The following is a 20,000-nucleotide window of genomic DNA, read 5'->3' as shown; positions in this document are numbered from 1 at the left end:
GGTCCCTGTCAATCATTGGTGCCCGCTGTCATGTCTCTGAGGACATTCTGCTCATTAATATCCTCTTTTTTACGAGTTGCATAGCTTCCGTCCACTTTTAGTTCTCAGTCTTGTTTCCGGTCAGATGTTCTGTGGCGCGTCTCGGAGTTTCTGAACCTTTTATTTTACCAGCAGATTCTTTGTTTATGAATGTGGAAGATCGTCTTGTTTTCATGAACACACTTCCTACATTCAGCCTTGTATTTATTCTGGACTCCTGTTAATGTGAAGAAGTCGTGCCCGGGGTGTGTGTGATGGAGAGCGAAGTGTCCGCGCATCAAGTTGAACACATTTAAACACAACAGGACCGGAAATAACGGGGTAGTACTTACAAATTAAAAGCACACATAGAAGAAGAACTGCTGGGAAACAAAAATGTAACTGCACACGTGCATAGAAGAATAATACGGTTAATAATAGAATCAGTTAAATATCTCCATTTACATTAAATAGGCTCCAGATAAGTTCACTCAGGCCCACTGTCGTATGTCTAAATTTGAATTGAATTGACCATCCTCTCTCCAACATCTTTTGCCCCGTCATATTAAACCTCTATGAGTCATTCTGTGTTTTGTATCTTTCCCACAGAAGCTGACGGGAGCAAGTCCCAGAAAAAGACATTTTATAATCTAATTCTCCCCGAGTCACCTTCATACTTACAATGCACTGATTCACGTCCTGTAGAGATTCATAAAACGCACGATCCTAAAGAAAACAATGCTTTTATTGTGATAGGCATTGCCGGAAGTCGCGGTGTTCCTCAGTTAAACTTGCCGCTGGTCCCTGGCGGTGACAGGCAGAAGTCTCGATCGGAGCCTCGCCACCTGGCGAAGCGAGTTTACTGAGTTGAGGCGTCTCCAGGTGTTAGACGCATCCCACAGCTGTCCCACCGCATTCATCCACGCTTCCTCTCTCGCTCTCTCTTTTTTCCCACACAGATTTTCCTGAAGCGGTCATGTGTGACTCTCCGTGGTGAGACCGGGATGTCCGCTCTGTGAGACGGCGGATGGATGGATGGATGGATGGATGGATGTGTCCGTTGTGGGGCGCACCGGAATAAAACTGTGAACTGACAGAGGATCGCGGCTCTGCTCTGCTCTGGAGTTCATTCCTTTATTTGTTGTCCATCTCCGGGGTTGTTCCATTCACTGGAGGGAACGTGCAGCAGTTATTCATCCGGCTTTGATCACCTGCTATGAGTGTGGTGTGGAAAATACCTGGTGGAAGGTGTACAGCGGGATCCAGCCGGGGAGGACAGGACATCAGCGTCTGACACAGCTCCGCTTCTCATCGGCTTCCTTTTTCTAATCTGAGCGTGATGTGCGTGGAATGAACACAGAGGATGGATATAATTTGGGAAATACTGATCATTCTTCAAGCTAATTTTATTGTCTGCATAACAGGTGAGTTGTGGGCGTCGTTGGGCTATTCTGGGCAGGTGCATTCAATAATTCCATTGGCCGAATTATCTTCAACTTTTTGCTGAAATGATGTGAGCTGTGGTTTGTGGAACAGATGGATTTATCCAGAAGAAACGCTCCTCAGGACGCACCGTGACAGGTGGACTGAAAGCTGCAGAATATACTTCAGTTAGAGCGCCTGGCAACACATTTTCCCGGTTGTTTTAGGCTTTGGTTACCTATAGATCTGCCAGCGTGTGTGTGTGTGTGTGTGTGTGTGTGTGTGTGTGTGTGTGTGTGTGTGTGTGTGTGAGAGAGAGAGAGAGAGAGAGAGAGACTCCAGACAGGCAGAGTGTAGCCTCCAGGACTGGATGCGCAGTCTTCTGACGCACGCATGACACGGGTGGGCTTTATAATGAAAATAATTTAAAAAAAAAGAGCCTCAGAGAACATTTGTTGATGTTTCTGCGGATCCACGTCGCGTGGGAGCCTCTCCTCCTCTGTCCACTCTGTCATTGTGAAGTCTCTGGACTCCGCAAACAATTCAGCCAGAGTTGTTATCAATTAAAGCATTTGTGTGCACCGCTGAGCGCACGGCACTCTGCGCTGTGAGGAGCTGATGCGGCGCGGTGGGTCATGCCGTGTTTAACGGCTCCGTGTGCGCGTGCAGGCAGATGCGCCCGAGCCATCAGCGCTCATCGGTGGAGCAGAGTTTCTCCACGCTGCTGTGTTTCAGCGAATGCAGGACTTCAACGCCCAGTTTTTACTCTGCAGCCGTTAGTTCACGTTTCACCTCAGACTGTATGAACCACTGATGCATTTTAAAACAGACACTCGTGGCCTTATTTTTTGAAAACGTGAAAATAGAATCACATTTTCCTTTTTCCCAGTTTGCACATTCTTCCTGGAGGTTTTAAATCGAGGAAGCTATTCAGAGATCGATCCTGATTTTTACACACCGACGCGCGTGCATACAGATACAGCATTTGAAGTGAGCAGTACGACAACACACATTTGGAGAGTCACTGCGTCACTATTCTGTCATTTTAATGTGCTTCCAAATGACGTACACCTGGGAAATCACCGTGAAAACTTGTGCGTAATCCGCGGTATTTACGCATGACGCACGCCAAGCTCTTCTTTTCTTTTGCACACCTCGGCCCGCAGGTTGTCAGCGGAGAAAAGGGACTTATATATGACAATCAAACACGTCAGTGGCCTACCCCCACTCTCTGGCTGAGATAGCTTTGTCTTGCAATTGTTTGAATTCAGGTCCACTTACCCGGGGGGAGATTGCATTATTTTTCACCATAACAAAATAGATTAACTTGATTTGTAAAAAGGGAGAGAATTACTGTATGTTGCATTCACATCCGGTGGAAGGCTGCATGTGCTTTCTACCTAATCGGCTCTCAGGTAGTGAATTTAAACCTGAAAATACTTCAAACCTAAATCCACTGCTGTAGTTAGAGAACCATTCATCCATCCAGCTGTGGAACTGGAACCCTTCCGGACCAAGCTTCATTTACAATCAGTATCAAACATGAATTTGGGATATTTTAGGATGTTGGTATTTTACTTTGACTATGGACCATGTAATTATTTACATATGCAATAAACTGTAAATTGACACACAGGATGATGAAGGTCAGTTTCGTTGCCATGGGGAGTAACGTACAGTAACGTCCTATGTGTTTCTGGAGGAGCTTCTCCAAGTCTGTGAATAAGAAACCAGCTCGTATCATGTTGGTTTGAGATCGGAACTTTCAATTTGCATTTGCACACAACAGTTGTTCGACAAATATCTGAAGGGACGAACGTCATTCATCAGCCGACTGTACACACGTGAACAAGAATGGCAGGACTTCAAAGGCAGCCTGTTAATCTGATGAGGTCGTGGATATGAAAGTTTCCTCGGTGCCAACACTTTAATCTGTGATGTAATGAAGAGTTGTGATGACAGTGGAGAGGAGACACTCTGGGCACTGTTACAGCCGCATGAGCTGCTTCTCACAGCGGGCATCGCAATCATGACTCTGAAGGTAACATGATAGCTGTCTCTCCATCCATCGGGTTTTACACGCATTTTCATTTTGCGCATGAAAAACCCTGAATGGAAACACTTAAATTGTATATTGAAAAACAAAAATGCAACAAAAACATCAGATCTTTAGGAAACTGTAACCTTAGCAGAACTGCCATATTTCATTCATGTTTTCTACATGATATGTACAGAACTGTAGTGGATGCAAACAGGCAGTCATTTGCATGCAGTAAAACATTGTGCTTCATTTGTATGGAAACCAAAAAGAAATTGAAGTTTTTAATATGGTTCTTTTTATTTTGTTTTGCTGTGTGTTGTGCTATTAGATTATGTTGCGTTGTCATTTTACACTTTAAATAAATTGAATTGAATTGAATTGAATTGAATTGACCTCCACAGTTTTGATCTTATTTCTGGGGGATTTAAACAGGAAGTGTGATGTCACACAGATTTATATTGTAGACTACAACCAGCAGTTCTTGTTAACAGGAAATATAAACAACTGAATGTGATTATTCTTATAAGTCATAAGCAGTGTGTGTTTTCTTTATAATTTATTAACAGATTTCTGGACATGAGAAATAATGGTGCCCTGGAACACACCAACTCTAAATATAAAATATGCATTGACAAAAGTCATTAAGATATTATAACTATAAGTGTATAGTGGTTGCGTGCTCAGACTTCACTGATCTCTGTCACTGACTTTTCTTCAAGCGAACCTTTTCACATCTTTAAAACAGAAGGTTTCAAACTAAATCAGTAGATCTGTTAAATGTCAATGGAGGTGCTCTGTTTTGGTCTCCACCAGCTCCTGACAAACATATGTCTAGTTGCTAAATGCTCCACTCTGTTCATCAGCCAATAGTCTAGTGTCTACCGTGCTTGTTGTAGGTCGGAAAACCAAAACAATGAGCTGAAAGATGCTAAAAAGGTCGGTAGAAGTGCAGAGAAGTGGTGTTAGAGTGATGAACGTCACCGCAAACAAGCTTTTTTCATTAAATGCAGTCATTTGATCCATAAACAATAAAATGGATTATTGAAGTGATAAATACTGAGTAGCTTTAAGGTCTTAAAATACTGTTGTCAACATTCAGCACAACCAGAAGCTTCCGGCTCGTTACGGAGGAGAAAGCCTTCCTGTTATTATTCCTTCCGTGAGATCTGGTTTCAATGTAAACTTCTCACTTTATGTAAAGTCACCAAGACAGAAACGTTACATTTTTCACTGCTTGCAGCGCCACAAACAAACGTCGCCCTCCACTGTGTTGGACATGAGGCAGAAATCTGAGGCCACAGGTCCGGAGCTGGGGGTCAGAGCTCTGGGGATTTTTTCACTAGCACCATTTCCGACAACCTTTTGATGGTTTGCCCCGGCTGTAAATTAAAAACCTGGAGCAGGGTGGCCCGCGTCAGGCTGATGTTAATGGGGGGTCAATCTCATCTGGAGTTTCAGCTCTCAGGTCTCCCACTCGCTTTTGGTTTGTCAACACCTTTTGTTTTTTCGAAAATCAGCCGAGCACAGATTGAGGCCGTTACTTCCTGGTTTCTCTCCGTTGTTCCTGATAAAATAACGAAACGGTGGATGTTTGAACGGTGAAGCTGCTCCCTTCAGGTTATAGGACACACTATGAGAGTCTTTTAGAGCTAAATCCTCGTTCAAACACGACTCCAGGCTGGAGATCGAGGGGAATCATCATCTTGGCTGTGGTGTCATTTCATTATGGATTGCTAATTATAAACCGGGCTTTTATGGTTATTTGACGACGTTGCTTGGATGTCCCACAGCCTCCGTGTAGCCGTCCTCAGCCTTAGTACAGGAATGTGTGTTTAATGTGTGTCATGTGATCACTGGACTGAGCTCAACATGTTAAACGATGGTTCCCACAAACATAAGCAGAGGGTAGAAAAATAGAGCTCCAGGACTTCAGGTTCAGATGGAAATACAGTCTATTGGGAATCGCATACGTAATGCATGCTGATAGTTTTCCATAATTCAGCCTCCATGATATTCCACAGAGGCCGTATGTACGTAGAAGATGAATACACAAAAGAGCAATGAAGGTAAAGCAGAGCCGGATGAATCCACTGTGGGACCGCTCGGGCTCATTTTTACTGCTCGGTGCAGATTAGTGTTGGCTGTTTGCTTCAACCGTATGCTGTGACTCACGGCTGCTGGATGTGGTGATGAAGGAAGATAACTGCACCCAAAAACACTCTTTTTGTTGCTATTTTTGCACAATCTTTATTTGTGAACAGTTGACCAATGATTTTACAATATTTTATTATCTGCTCAGTTTGAAGCTGAACGGTTGTTTGTTTTGGATACCTCTGGTTCAAAGCTGATTTGGTCTGGGCATTTTTTAACGATAGCTGTCAGTCTTGGGAGTTTAATGTGTTTAAAGCTCTGGTTGGGAAAAAGGACTGGAAGTTAAAAGACAAACGGAAAATGGAACGTGCGAACTAAAGGCACAATGGTGATATGACAAGTCATCAGTGGCTGCTCGTTGCAGGTTACCAGCATTTCAGGTACTTTCAGGTTCCCCACTGTGACAATTCAATTCAATTCAATTCAATTCAATTCAATTCAATTCAATTCAATTCAATTCAATTCAATTCAATTCAATTCAATTCAATTCAATTTTATTTCTATAGCGCCAAATCACAACACAGGTTATTTCATGGCACTTAACACATTAAAGTCCTTACAGCAAGACTTTACAATATTATACAATAATTCTACAATTCAACAATTCCCACATAAGCTAGGAGGGAAAAAAAACTCCTCTTTAAGTTAGAAAAACCTCCAACAGAGGGAAGAAAAACTCCCTTTTAACAAAAATTTAAATTTAAATTTTCTAGCTAATCTTCTGTAAATAAAAGAGCAAAGAATAACGAGTCAGTGACATTGAACCTTTTATAAAGTAACTGCAACTCTACCAAATGTGATGCAGCAGAAATGAACAACAAATGCTACATCAGTTTTAATCCCACTAGTACAAGGCAGCCTCGTCATCGTCGTCGTGAATGTGCAGCGCTTTAGTACCTTCAAATGATGGAGGAAGTTTTGGACCCCTGAAGTCCTCGATCCCGGACTGGGGGCAGCTTCTTGCTTCGCTTGCTGGGTAATTGAGCCTCGATGTGAGCTCACAGAGGGGAAGCCACTCAAATGATGCTTTTTTGATTTGAAAGATCAATTAAGTGTGATAACCAGCTTCCGTTACCGGTAGTTTAGTTTCAGCCTCTTGATTATTTGAGTTTCACTTCTCTGCTTTGTCGTTTTTTTTTTTTTTTTTTTTTTTTTTTTTTTTTTTTTTTTTTTTTTTTTTTTTTTTTTTTTTTTTTTTTTTTTTTTTTTTTTTTTTTTTTTTTTTTTTTTTTTTTTTTTTTTTTTTTTTTTTTTTTTTTTTTTTTTTTTTTTTTTTCAAAGATCTTTAATATCTTTAATGGCCACAAGTATTGACTGAACCGTCCACCATTATACAAGTCACCAGGCTGCCTTCAGGCTCTATTGTTGCTCTAATGACCAAATCAAAGATCAGAAATTCAGACCAATCAGATACAGAAATGAGTCTGGCTGCATCACATAGTTAGATATCAATAAGTAGTGATTTTTGGTGGCCACTCGTTGTGGTGAGATCTATAAAGACTTGTGTGTGCTTTTACACAGTGTATTTCTTTTGCGGCAAAATGCCAGAGGAGTGTTGTCACAGCAGACACTCAGAGGAGCTCTCAGTATCTTTTCTACTGCAGCATGTGTTAGCTTCCTCCACCAGGAAGTGCTCAGAGGGCTTCGTCCAAACAGGACCTGACATTATGTGGCAGGTGGACCAAACTCTCTGTTGCTCTCCGTCTTTCTTTTTTTTTTTTTTACATTTTCACTCCTCAGCTTGGTCTCATCAGAAATCCTCCCATTCAGTGTGACAGATCGGTGTAAAAGGGCAGCATCTCTGTTTTCTTCTCTTGTTTTATTTAATGCTCCTGAACATGTGAAAAGATGGAGACCTTTTTATTCAGCGTCGATCCATTTATCTGAGCCTCTCGATGGCTGTCTCTTTCAATCCTTTACCTGTTGTCCAAACAGTCCACTCTCTTATGATAAACTATGTGCAGCCACTATTTCTGTCTGGATATATTTACAATAGTAGCAATGTTATTGTTCAACCCAGTATCACGGCAAAGCGTGAAATAGACACGCCGGCCCACTCCAGTAAAATGTGAAATAGACACGCTCTAGCCTGTCTAGGCGTGACAGTTGCACGTTTTGAAAGCGGGAAACTTCTACACACATAAATGTCATGTGACGCGGGATCATGTGACCAAGGTGCCGCAACAGAGACAATAAAGGACATTTTTTCACGGTATTAGGAGGAAGGAGGGGTGACTAACCGCCAGCATGTTCTTTAGCCATACGTTTAATTTTCCTGTAAATCACAAGGCTCTATGCCTGTAGGTTTACTGCATGTAGGTTTAATTTTTCTCCACTATAGTAAAGCGTGTAACTGTCACGCCGGTTTTCAGTTGCACCCCTTTCGGTTCTCCCCTATGAACCCGCTGTCTTGGGCCTAAGAGGTTGAAGACAGTTACAGCGGCCACAACTAAAAGAAAATGCTAATTAAACTAAAAATGGAACTTTTACATTTGTTCTATTGTATAAGGGAACCTTTGATGTAAAGAGGTTTTATCCAAAGAACCTCAATTAGCAGATTTAAAATGCTTTGATGGCACTAACATTTTTTGGGGGGGGTTTCACTTTCTACATTCTCCTTAAATAACTGTTTATGTCTTTGTTGGGTTCAGTTTTCTTGTTCTTTATGCTTGAATTCAGCCCAGCATGTTGTCAGCATTAGAGGTTTGGCAGGTCGATTGTGTGTCGTTCTGTTTCCTGTGTCGAGCTGACAACCTGTTGAGGAGCTTCACTACAAGACAAAGTGTGTTGAGTTGTAATACATCTCCTCCTCCTCCTCCTCCTCGTTGCTCCTTTAACCAACCCGTGCGTTCGTATTTTGCCCCGTGGAGCTGATGCTAAAGTGGAATTTCAGCATGCAGAACAAGTTTGATGAGAGCGTTGAAGGTTTATAAAATTCAATATTAAATTCTTTAGTAGAAGCATCACAGAAATTGCAAAGGCAATAATGACGTCCCCGACTCACGCTTTACCTGAAATGTTCAAAACAAGCTGTGCAAGCCAAGTACAGGCTGGGAGGCAGAGGAGCATCAACACCTGAATCCTGCCAGGGACGCAGAGAGCACGTCGAGCTCAGCTTCTGCCCGCTAAACCTTATTTTGTGAGGAACTGTGAACAGCGCAGATAATCGCACGTTAACTTCAGGGGAAAGTGCAGCCTCGGGGAAGCTTAGAAATTTAAATGGGATGATGAAATCACAGGGCGGAGGCCTTTGGTGTATTCGTGACAATAACACGTGTCTCCACCAGCCGGCCATATGCCACCGAGCAAACAGCCGTGTTGCCAAGGACGCCTGCAATCACTCCCCGCTCTGCTCTAAGTGGATGTAGCTCATGTCGCAAACCCCAGCGGCACATGGCGCCTGCAGCGGGTTTCTGCTTGAATCTCTGCCCGGCCACTTCTGCTCGGCTGTCTCGTCACCTTCAGCGTGTCGGCTGCCCGTCTGCTGCTGTTGTGAGCTGTGACCGTCCAGTCGACAACACAAATATAGACACGCAAAGACAGATTTTATTTTCCATCCAAATGAGTAACTTAAAATTCAAAAGATTCATTTGAGATCTCTGCTCAGCTTTCCCTGAAATAAGATTTGATTTAGCCTCATTAATGTTCAGTAAGTGTAGCTGCAGTCTGAAAATGAAATAAATAGCATCAAATATGATCTGTTGGATTAAATATGTATCACAGTTTGAGGTGGACTGAACTCACTTTTACACACTTTTTCTTCAAAGGTTGATCGGTTTAAAATATTAAAACGATATGCATGAAAGTTTAACTGAGATTTTTAACTATGAAATATTTGAATCAACATCATATAAAAAACAGATTTGAGTCTCATCAAACTCTGGATAGATGATGAACCTTTTCACATTAAACTTTGATATTTTCGAGCCATGAATAACATGAAAACATTGATCATCTGAGATAATCTGCTGCTGCTGTTAAAATGAAAAGTTTATTATATATCGTTGTTTCTGAATGAAAAAGAAAATGAAGTTATTACATTTGATAATAGATTTCTTATTGAAACCAGTTATTTAATCAATCTGGAACCAAATCTAAATGAAACTGACTCAGAAATATTTTCAGGATTAATATCCCAGTAAGGATTTTTGCTTCGTAGATGAAGACGATGGTTGAAGATGAAGGTTTGATGAAGGATTTTTTTTCTTCATAAAAACATACCGCTGTTCTTCTGTGCGGCTGTGAAGAGGTTCTTGTTTCACCTTAACTTTCTTCGAACCTTTTGTCTTTGACATAAATAAATGCAGGTGGCGTCTGCTTGTCGAGAGAGGTCCAAGCAATTTTTCCAACAAATGACGAACTGCCTGACATTTCGTCTGTGTGCTCGGTAAATATGTCTGCCGCGCTGATATGCGACCTGTTCTTCTCCTTTCGCCCTTTTGGCTCCTGCAGCTGAAAAGACTCTCCCGACCAAACATTATAAAAGACAGCAGTGAACCTTTGTTCAGATCAAACGCATACATTAACCGTGTTCTTCACCTGCTGACCTCCTGTGGCTGTAACGACCGTCCTGTTTCAGAAACAAGGCACTTCAACATGAAGTTGCACTTATCAGTAGTTTCCATCAGACTACTCTGTATACATGTTAAAGTTGTAGCTCAACTTAATGAGGATGATCCCCACAGACTGTTTCTAAAAGAGTTTGTATCTTCAGGTCTGTAAAATGATTCCGATCCAGAAGTGTCTTCAACTGCAATACCAGCGAGTGCCACTAGAGGTCGTCTCCAAAAAGCCTCCGGCTCCATAGACTCCCATTCAACTTCTCTCATCAAATCCAAAGTGAATCAAATGTGTCCATCAGTTATCTCGGTGTTGTTAGCTGGAGCTACCCTCCGCCTTTCATCATTTATTTAATATATTTTTCAAAGTCAACTTTATTGTTAATTAACCATATATACAAGACATACAGAGGGATCAAAATATTGTTTATCAGTCTCACGGTGTGCAAAAATAAAAAGATAAAATAAGAAAAGTATAAATATGTAACAATAAAAACAGACAACAACCCCAGTGACGCGTTACTGTGATATATATAAGTACAATGTAGTACAAATATGGGTCCATAGTGCGAAGGTTGTACCGGAGTCTATTTTTAAGTGTGCTGCAGCTGGATATGGGTGTGCTTGTGCTACCTGATGAATTGGGTGTGAAAGGGTCGTGTTGGAATGTGAATTTAATGGTACGCCTTCGAAGATATATTAACCTTACAAGGAGTGGAGTGGCTGTTATTTCACTTCTAGTTCAGATTTTCATGCTTTTTGATTTTTCATGCTATAAGAAATATATGATGGAAAAAATATGCATGTAGGTTTATTGGAAAAAAATAATAATGAAAAGATTCCTGGAAAAAGAAGTGCTTACAGGTACATAGAAATACAAATGTGTGTGTGTGTGTGTGTGTGTGTGTGTGTGTGTGTGTGTGTGTGTGTGTGTGTGTGTGTGTGTGTGTGTGTGTGTGTGTGTGTGTGTGTGTGTGTGTGCGTGCGCGTAAGTGACCACCTTGCCTCTCCCGGAGCAGCCACACCTCATCACATCTGCTGCTCGGGAATCTGAAGTCTATCAGCCAGCTGGAGTGAGACGACCTCCACGCCAGCTGTAATTTACCACCGGGAGATGGGACGGGGGAGTGTGTGTGTGTGTGTGTGTGTGTGTGTGTGTGTGTGTGTGTGTGTGTGTGTGTGTGTGTGTGTGTGTGTGTGTGTGTGTGTGTGTGTGTGCGTGTGATTGTGTGTATTTGTAGCAGGTTGATGCAGCCAGAAAGAGTGGGATGAGTAAATTGGTGGAGAAAGCAGGCAGCGGCCACGGTGTCAGCGGTGATGTCGTAGCAGCATCACTCTGCAGGTGGAGTGGGACTTTTTATAAACACCAATCAGGAAGCAGCTCTGTGCGACGCCACCGGCCAAGCGCAACACATTCACCCCCATCACACACACACAGCCTGTCAGGGAAGCCAAATCTCCAGCTGCTAATCTGATAATCCCGTGCAGATGTGTGTCCTGCAGCAGGAATGATGGAGGCTGAGTGTTTTCTACAGTAAGTGGGTGACTGATACAGAGACACAGAGCTGCCAGGCTCCCTCCTCTCTGACAGTTGCTGTTTGTTTTGCCGTGTCACCAGTTCTTCTAGAATACTCTACACCGGTGTTTACCCAATCTGCAGAGGTTTAACGCAGCCAGAGACATAGTCAGTTCTTAAATCTGAAAGAGACGCATTTTTATTACACACAGTCCCAAGTGAAGGTGCTCTGTCATGTTTTATCCAACTGGATCAAATTTATCATCAATCTTAGATTTATGTTCAGGATGAAAGTCCACAAATGCAAGACAAAGGCATGACAATGACAGGAAAGAACAAATGTTTCCTATCTTTAGCATCTAAAATAATCCAGGTTATAGTTATCTGTCCATACAAAGCTACAGCAGACAGTTTATGAAGATGGACGACGATCCAGCTGTTTCCCAATGTAGAAAAGTGGAGCCTTTTTATTGTGGACCAGAGTCGTGAGGTGAAATTTTCAATGTGAAATATGTGCACTATTGTAGTCGTCCCACATTACTCACACTTCAATATCATTTGTTTTAATGCATCCAAAAAGCCTGTAGCTCCATAGACTCCCATTCAACTTCTCATGGAATATAAAGTCAACACATTTTCATGAGCTATAGTCACTCCTTCTTTTTAGTTTTCTGATATTATTATTGAGATCTTATGCCTCAAAAATCCATATGTTTGGGGGTGTGTCTGTTTGATTGACAGGCCTGTGGTGCAGTCAGGTTTCTGCTGAAGGGATTTAGGGAGCGTCTACAAAGTGATACAAAGAAAAAAAAACGTCAAAATGTTTTAAAATTTCAGTCTTATTTAGTGTCATGTTACCAAAATCTATTTACACAAGCGTTTTCCTGTTCTGTGATAAATAATGTTTGAATGACTGAGTAGAGTTAACTGAGGGAAGACTCTTCTCCAGACCTACTCCTGGCTCTCTGTGTGCGTGTGTGTGTGTGTGTGTGTGTGTGTGCGTGTGTGTGTATGTGCGTGCGTGCGTGTGTGCGTGTGTGCGTGTGTGTGTGTGTGTGTGTGTGTGTGTGTGTGTGTGTGTGTGTGTGTGTGTGTGTGTGTGCGTGTGTGCGTGTGTATGTGCGTGCGTGCGTGCGTGTGTGTGTGTGTGTGTGTGTGTGTGTGTGTGTGTGTGTGTGTGTAAGTACAGTTTGTCGTCACTGGCACAGTAACAGAGTTTTATGGCTCTCAGCTCGATCGGATCAGAGGCCAGGAAGGACAGAGGTACTCGCCTTCTTTAAACCACCTCCATTATTGATGGCTGCTCCCCTTTTTCTCACTCTCTGCTTTTCTGAGCACAAACAAAATAATGGATTTCTTCTTCTTTTTTTGGCGCTCTGCTGAGCGGAAACAGCGTCAACGTTTTTTAGAGATGAGACGGCGCGCTGGGCGAACAGAGACGGAGCTCCTGTTGGAGGCAGAGTGGATGCTATCAGGGCTTCTTCTGTCTGACACCTTCGACGATAAGACGTGTAACAGAACCCCACTCTGCTGACCCGACTTTGACTATCAGTGGTGACAGTCTGATGTTTGTCTTATCAGATATTAGATTATGTGTTAAGAGATAAATACAGTAACATTTAATTAACGCTTTTCCTGGAAATGTACTTACAGTGAGGTTTGGGGAGGTGTAGAAAACAGTGTAACATCACTGGCAGGTTTCTGAGGGGACACATTGATGGATTTAAGGGTTACGGCCTGCTGACCTCTAGCGTTTGTTTTGAAGAGAGATGTGAACCCGGTTTCATTTTGAAGTCGGACCCCCAGCAGGCTTATCGGACGAGATTTTTTTACTCTGATGTTTCGCACACAAGCAGCAACCATCAGTGATGTCATCAACCATCAGTGATGTCATCGTTGGTTTGTGAACGTTATGAATCCTCCGGTTCAGATTCTGTCCGTCACCATCTTGTTAGTTCGGAACAGTTTGGAGCAGGAAGTGACCATATTTGGACGAGCTGGGGGAGGAGCCAGCGGTGGATCTGACCAATCTGATCGGAAACCTGACGATACTACGTCCCGCCCACCGATAGCTGTAACCTGACTGCACCACAGGCCTGTCAATCAAACAGACACGCCCCCAAAAACAGGTCTTCTTGAATCTTCTTTTCTAATGAATGAGGGATTATTTTCAGATGGACCTCCAGAAAACTAAGAAGAAGGAGTGACTTTAGCTAACAACACCGAGATAACTGATGGACACATTTTATTCACTTTGGATTTGATGAGAGAAGTTGAATGGGAGTCTATGGAGCCGGAGGCTTTTTGGAGCCGACCTCTAGTGGCACTCGCTGGTATTGCAGCTGAAGACACTTCTGGATCAACCTCATTTGTCAAACCTGGAAGCTACAAACACTTTTATATCCAGTCTGTGGTTGCGCAACTGATACACTCTCATTTTAATCTACATACAGGTTCACATTAGGACCATGCCTCAGCTGCATCTAACTGCAACCTCTGCTTTGAGTTTAATTCGTAAAAACATAAAAATAAAAATATGGGATGTGAGGTTAATGCTAAAAAAAAAGCACCAAACAAATGTAAGTGCGACCCGAGCTCATGTTTTCAATTTAACAAGTTAGTTCAGATCAAAGTCACATATTAACACTAATAAAATAAAGTGTTTTTGCTGAAGGAGTCAGGAGCCACCGAAGAGTCAGAGTCAGATATGAAAAACTCCGAATGAACTCTAACCCTAAACAAAACTAAACTATAACAGCCTTACAGCAGCAACACTGCTGCTACTGAACTTGTTCTAAACTGCATCTGAACTGCAACTCTATCAAATTCAGTACAACCATCCTTCGTCTGCATTAGTCACAGTCGTACCAGGGGGTCTCTTCACTGAGCGTCACACGCTGGGCAACCTTCTAAAAATGTTGAAGTTGCATTTTATTACAGCCTGTTCTCTGTACACAGTCCTCCAGGAAGGAAAGGCTGAATAAAAGATTGGAAAACACTGATACATCGTACAAAAAAAACTCAAAAATGGGCCAGAAAGCTGACAGGACACATTGTGTTTTGGCAGATATTTCATTTCTCACCGTGCCCAAAGGCCGAGGGCCGTATCTGCATTTATTTAAGTGTTATAGAGCTCTGTGATTTTTTTTGTGGTGAAATTTGTTTTTGATTCAGTGACTTGCAGAGAGCCGGCACATGAAGACGGAGCAGCAAGGCGGATTACCCTCCGGCTTTCAGACAGGAAACCAATTGGTTCTGGTTAGATTCAGACTTCAGGGTGCAGATCGTTCACTCTGTGACACAGAGGCAAATACACACACACACACACACACACACACACACACACACACACACACACACACACACACGCACGCACGCACGCACACACACACACACACACACACACACACACACACACACACACACACACAGTTGGGGCTATTAAAGCAGAGGCACCAATAGGAGCTTGGTGAGAGATAATTGACTCATAAGTCAGTGTGCACAGCTGTTGGCAAGGTCAAGTTTCATTTATGGACGCATGTCGCCACTCTAAGTTTTGTCTCTGTGTCTTTTCCAATCTGTCGTCCCTCCTCCTCCTCCTCTCCACTGGAGGCTGTCCTGTACCTGAGAGCTGCTCCCCGTCACTCCCCTCCATCCCCGCTTTCTGCTTGGTCGGGCTGCTGAATTGCTCGTGCCCTTCAATGAATATTAATGGAAGAGTTTTGGATATAACATGAAAATGAACTGTTTATTTACAGAGACTCTCTTCTGGCTTTATGGGAGGTTTGGCAGGGAACGGCTGAACGCTGCCAGACTCCCAAGTATGAGGATGAAATAGGCCGGTGCTGCGTTAAATAGGATCTCGATCAGTAAGAGGCTGTGGCCAACCCGATCCGCCATACGGCTTTGGAGGAGCCTTCTTGTTTCAGAACAACGCGCAGCGTGGAATTGTTTGGGACGTCTCCGTTAGCGGTACATGTACTTCAAATTTGGCTTTGGCTGCCTTGTGTGAAGTCTTTTAATTATTCAGTCACCAGTGATTTACACACAGATGAAACTTTATGCAGAGAAACAAGTCAAAGTATGAACGATATTCTGTTTCTAGAAAAAAAAAAAACTGCTTCAGTTACTTTTAAAAGCAAAAGTACAGTCAGGGTTGGAGGTGAGGGTGGAAGGAAACACAAAAGGAAAGATGCAAATGAAGGAAAGAAAAATGAAAGAAGAATGTCAGAGTATGAAGAAAAGTTATTGTGTTGTTGTGTGAAAGTGAGGTAACATGTACATGAGCAGATAAAGCCATTGTTTATACTACAGAAAACAGCAGCAAGAATTATTCATAATTGACTTGGATGAAAGAGATAAACGAGAACTCACCATTGGCTGTTGTTTTAAGGAGTGGCTATTTGAGTTACAGATAGTATTAGTTATGTGCAGGGCAAAAAGCAGGATGTTACCAGAAAATATAAAAATATTGTTTGTTTATAGTTCAGAGGATGAAGACTATCAAAGGAAATTCAATTGTAAGCATCAGTATGCACAAACTACTTTAAAGCAGATGAGTATTTCAGTTGTTGATTTCAAATTGAGGAATTCACTACAGAATGATTTAAAGGGCTGTAAATAAATCTTTCAGTTCAGAAATAATTTTAAGTTTAAATGTAGTCTCAGGTCATGTGTTTCCTTAACTGATGGTGAAGTACGGTGATATGATCTTATAATATTGTAAGTAGGTGTAATTGAACAGACCATCTATCTTTTCTGAATGTTCTGAGTAAGAGGCAGAAAAATAAGATGTTTCTTCTCCCAAATCCTTTTCAGTCATGGAAAGTGTAAATGAGAGTCATGTTTTGATTGTGAATCATTTTTCTGTTCCTATTTTCCAGAGGGTTTGTGCATTACCATGAGCAGAATAAATCAAATGAAAATGAAAAGATGGAAAAGTGAACATTACTGCAAAAAGAAGATCAATACATGAAGTAATAGGACAGAGGGAAGATAATTCGATATGTTAAGTTGTAGGTGAAGGTGAAAGGAAAGGGGGAAAGGAAGAAAAAACAAGATGAGGAAGAAGGAAAAGAATAATAATAAAAAAAAAAGAGTATAAAGGAAAGATGGAAATAAAAAAACACCCCCAAAAACAGGTCTTCTTGAATCTTCTTTTCTAATGAATGAGGGATTATTTTCAGATGGACCTCCAGAAAACTAAGAAGAAGGAGTGACTTTAGCTAACAACACCGAGATAACTGATGGACACATTTTATTCACTTTGGATTTGATGAGAGAAGTTGAATGGGAGTCTATGGAGCCGGAGGCTTTTTGGAGCCGACCTCTAGTGGCACTCGCTGGTATTGCAGCTGAAGACACTTCTGGATCAGAACCATTTTATAGACCTGAAGCTACGAACACTTTTATATCCAGTCGGTAGTTTTGTATCCAGTCTGTGGTTTATATAAAATAAAATAGGTTTCCACCAAAATCTAGCACAAACTTTTACTTAATTTTAAGAATACCAACTAAAGAAAATGCTAATTACTATCATTACTACCATGATGTAACTATTAATGAAATAGTAAGTGGTTTTAATTCCTTAGTCAGGTTCCCTTCACCACCACAGAGGAAGAGGCTGCAACAACTATTGCAGAAGGAAATATCAGCACCCACAGGTAGAACCTCATCCATCCGTTTATCCACGTCATCCCACGGAGCCGGTGACTCGGCTGCAGTGGCAGCATCCTCAGTAAGCCCGTCCAGAAGTGTCCCTGCAACATTCACAGCTCTTCCTGGGAGATTGTGAGGTGCTTCCAGGCCAGATGAGATAAATAATCTCTCTAGCATGTTGTGGGTTGACCCTGGAGAACCTGCAGAGGAATGCACCCAGGAGACATCCTGACCGGGAGCTCCTCTCTGAGCTCCTCCTGAAGCCTGAAGGCTGAGCCCGGCTGCCCTCGTCCAAAACAATTAAATGCACTCTGACCAAACTGGGATTGACACTTAAAAAAATAATTGGAGCTTCTGGAAGTCTCAGAGTCGGTATTCAAAGCTGATGAGGAAACCATTTGTAAAGTTCAGACATGTTTGCATGTAGCCTGCCTCCTCCCGGCACCATTAATTAAAGGCTTTGTCAGGAGTGTGCCGGGTCGGCTCACAATATGTTCTGTCATCCTGATCTCTCAGGTTTCTGTCGTCCTCTTGATCTTTTACTTCACTGTTAAACATGCTGCTGTACAGTGTCCTCCTTTTCATATGACTATTAATATTCAAGTCTGAATAAATATATCCAAGACTGAGGAAATTATCAACTGATTTACTGATGAGAGATTTAATTGAACTTTTCATTGTCACTTCTTTATTGCACTTCAAGAAGCCAGAAGCCAAACAGAGCGTGTATCAGATGAGAAGATGTGAGAATGACACGTCTCCTCCCAACAGTTCAAAGGATGTCGGAGGAAGGAGCATCATCATCCTCACACAGCTCAACACTTAATGCTTTTACAACCTTCAGGAAAACTGGGAATTTTCAGACCACTTTTTGAGTCCTGTAAAAGTCATAGATAATGTGAGGAAGACAAAACTGTCCTGAAAGCCATTTGAATAAACTGAAAACTACACAGTAATTATACAACAGTGTGTCACTGATGAGTACAATCCAGTTGAAGCCATGAGGATCCAGCGATGAGTGAATTATTGCTTGTAGCTTTGTCATCAACAATATTAGTTTTGTCAAATTAAAACCAATTTTTTTTTTCCTTTTTTCATCGACCTGAAACTCAGTGGTTTCACTTGACCCGGCCGCTCCGGCAGCAGCCGACATCTAACGAGCTGAGAGAGCTGAGAGAGCTGTGACCACGGATGTATGAAGGAGAGGTGGAGGCAGGACTTACACATGGTTCCTGCTGACTGGATTCAAAATTGTTTTTCTAGCTGCTGGGTTTGATTCCTCTTCATGTGTTTCCTCCTGTTGACCCTCTCACAGGTTCTCTCGGCCTTCACATTGTGATGTCGAAAGTAAAACTCAGTTTTCAAGGCACTCGGGAGGTTTTATAAATATGATACCTCCAGGGATTTGATATTCATTGTAGTGAACAGTCTCTTTTATAATGGAGGTCTATGGGGAAAATGTATGGATGTAAATATACAGCGGTGGGAATTGTCCAATCACACGAAGTTAAAAACAAGGTTAAAAACAACACTAACAACAAAAGTGGGAGGGTCTGTTGAAAATCTAAACAACCAATCAGAAAGAAGTGTTAGATCACAGAGAAATGAGCCAACGATTTCTTATGCTGACCTGCCCATCAGGTTCAAAGTAGGAATTAACAATTCATTTCTTAGTTATTTTGCCACATATTATACATTAATGTTTAACATGTTTTTTATTTTTTTTATTATCTAAAAAAACATTTTCCCATAAAAACATTTCGGCATCATAATTATGAATTTGTTAGGAATTGTAACACAGTATTGAGACAAAGTTGACAAAAAAACAACAACAAAGTATTAACTTCCATGACAGAAACATGTAAACATTAAAATTAATTAACATTCATATGAACCCTCACAAGATAATTACTTAAAACTGTTTAATAGGAAAGGGTTTAAATAAATTAGGAGTTTTGGTTAATTTCTTAAATGTTTGACGATAAGCAGTTTGTTTAAATGTAAATTAAGATAACAATTTCATTTTATAAATGTGTAAATTGGCTAAAATCTCAAACTGGTTTTAAAAGCAACATTTTTTTGTTAAACTGATTTAAATAAAGTATGATTTGTTTCTGTGATATTGACATTATTCCATGCAAAAAAAAAAAAAAAAAGATTTATATAGTAGAGAGAGCAGAGCAGAGAGTTGGATAGAAAGTTTACCGTAAGGACTCACTAAGGAAATATTAAGAGCATCTCTTTTTTTTAAACAGAAAATTAAGGTTAATATTTCATATTAAGAGACTTCAAAATGATCCAGCTGACATGAGCTGGATCATTTTGAAGTCTTTTAATTCCTGTCAATTATAAAAATATATTTGTTTAAAGCTGAGGTTTAATGTTTGGTGACATTGAGGGAGAAAATATATTTGTTTGTTTTTATGGAAGCTACACTCACGTGATGTGTCGGAAATATTTTTGTCTGTTCATTTCAATGACGATCAAGAAATTCTATTCTATTCTATTCTATTCTATTCTATTCTATTCTATTCTATTCTATTCTATTCTATTCTATTCTGTTCTGTTCTGTTCTGTTCTGTTCTATTCTATTCTATTCTATTCTATTCTATTCTATTCTATTCTGTTCTGTTCT

At 41.3% G+C, this 20,000-nt stretch overlaps 1 protein-coding gene across 1 annotated transcript in view; it reads left to right on the top strand.

Moving 5' to 3' along the window:
• The first annotated feature begins 820 nt into the window (after nucleotides 1-820).
• The window catches only part of ca10a (carbonic anhydrase Xa), a 240,203-nt gene continuing 221,023 nt past the window's right edge, over nucleotides 821-20,000 (top strand). Inside the window, exon 1 of the mRNA XM_069721457.1 lies at nucleotides 821-1,442. Coding sequence (XP_069577558.1) covers nucleotides 1,382-1,442 — 61 coding nt within the window. The 5' untranslated portion in view covers nucleotides 821-1,381. The remainder of the gene's footprint in view (nucleotides 1,443-20,000) is intronic.

The sequence above is a fragment of the Brachyistius frenatus genome, unplaced genomic scaffold (assembly GCF_029030835.1).
Source record: "Brachyistius frenatus isolate BFR_SWC_R1_liver_20210118 unplaced genomic scaffold, ASM2903083v1 Contig_264, whole genome shotgun sequence".
Classification (NCBI taxonomy): Eukaryota; Metazoa; Chordata; class Actinopteri; family Embiotocidae; genus Brachyistius; species Brachyistius frenatus.
Note: the sequence above shows the minus strand (reverse complement) of the source record. Positions and strands in the feature narration are given on the sequence as shown.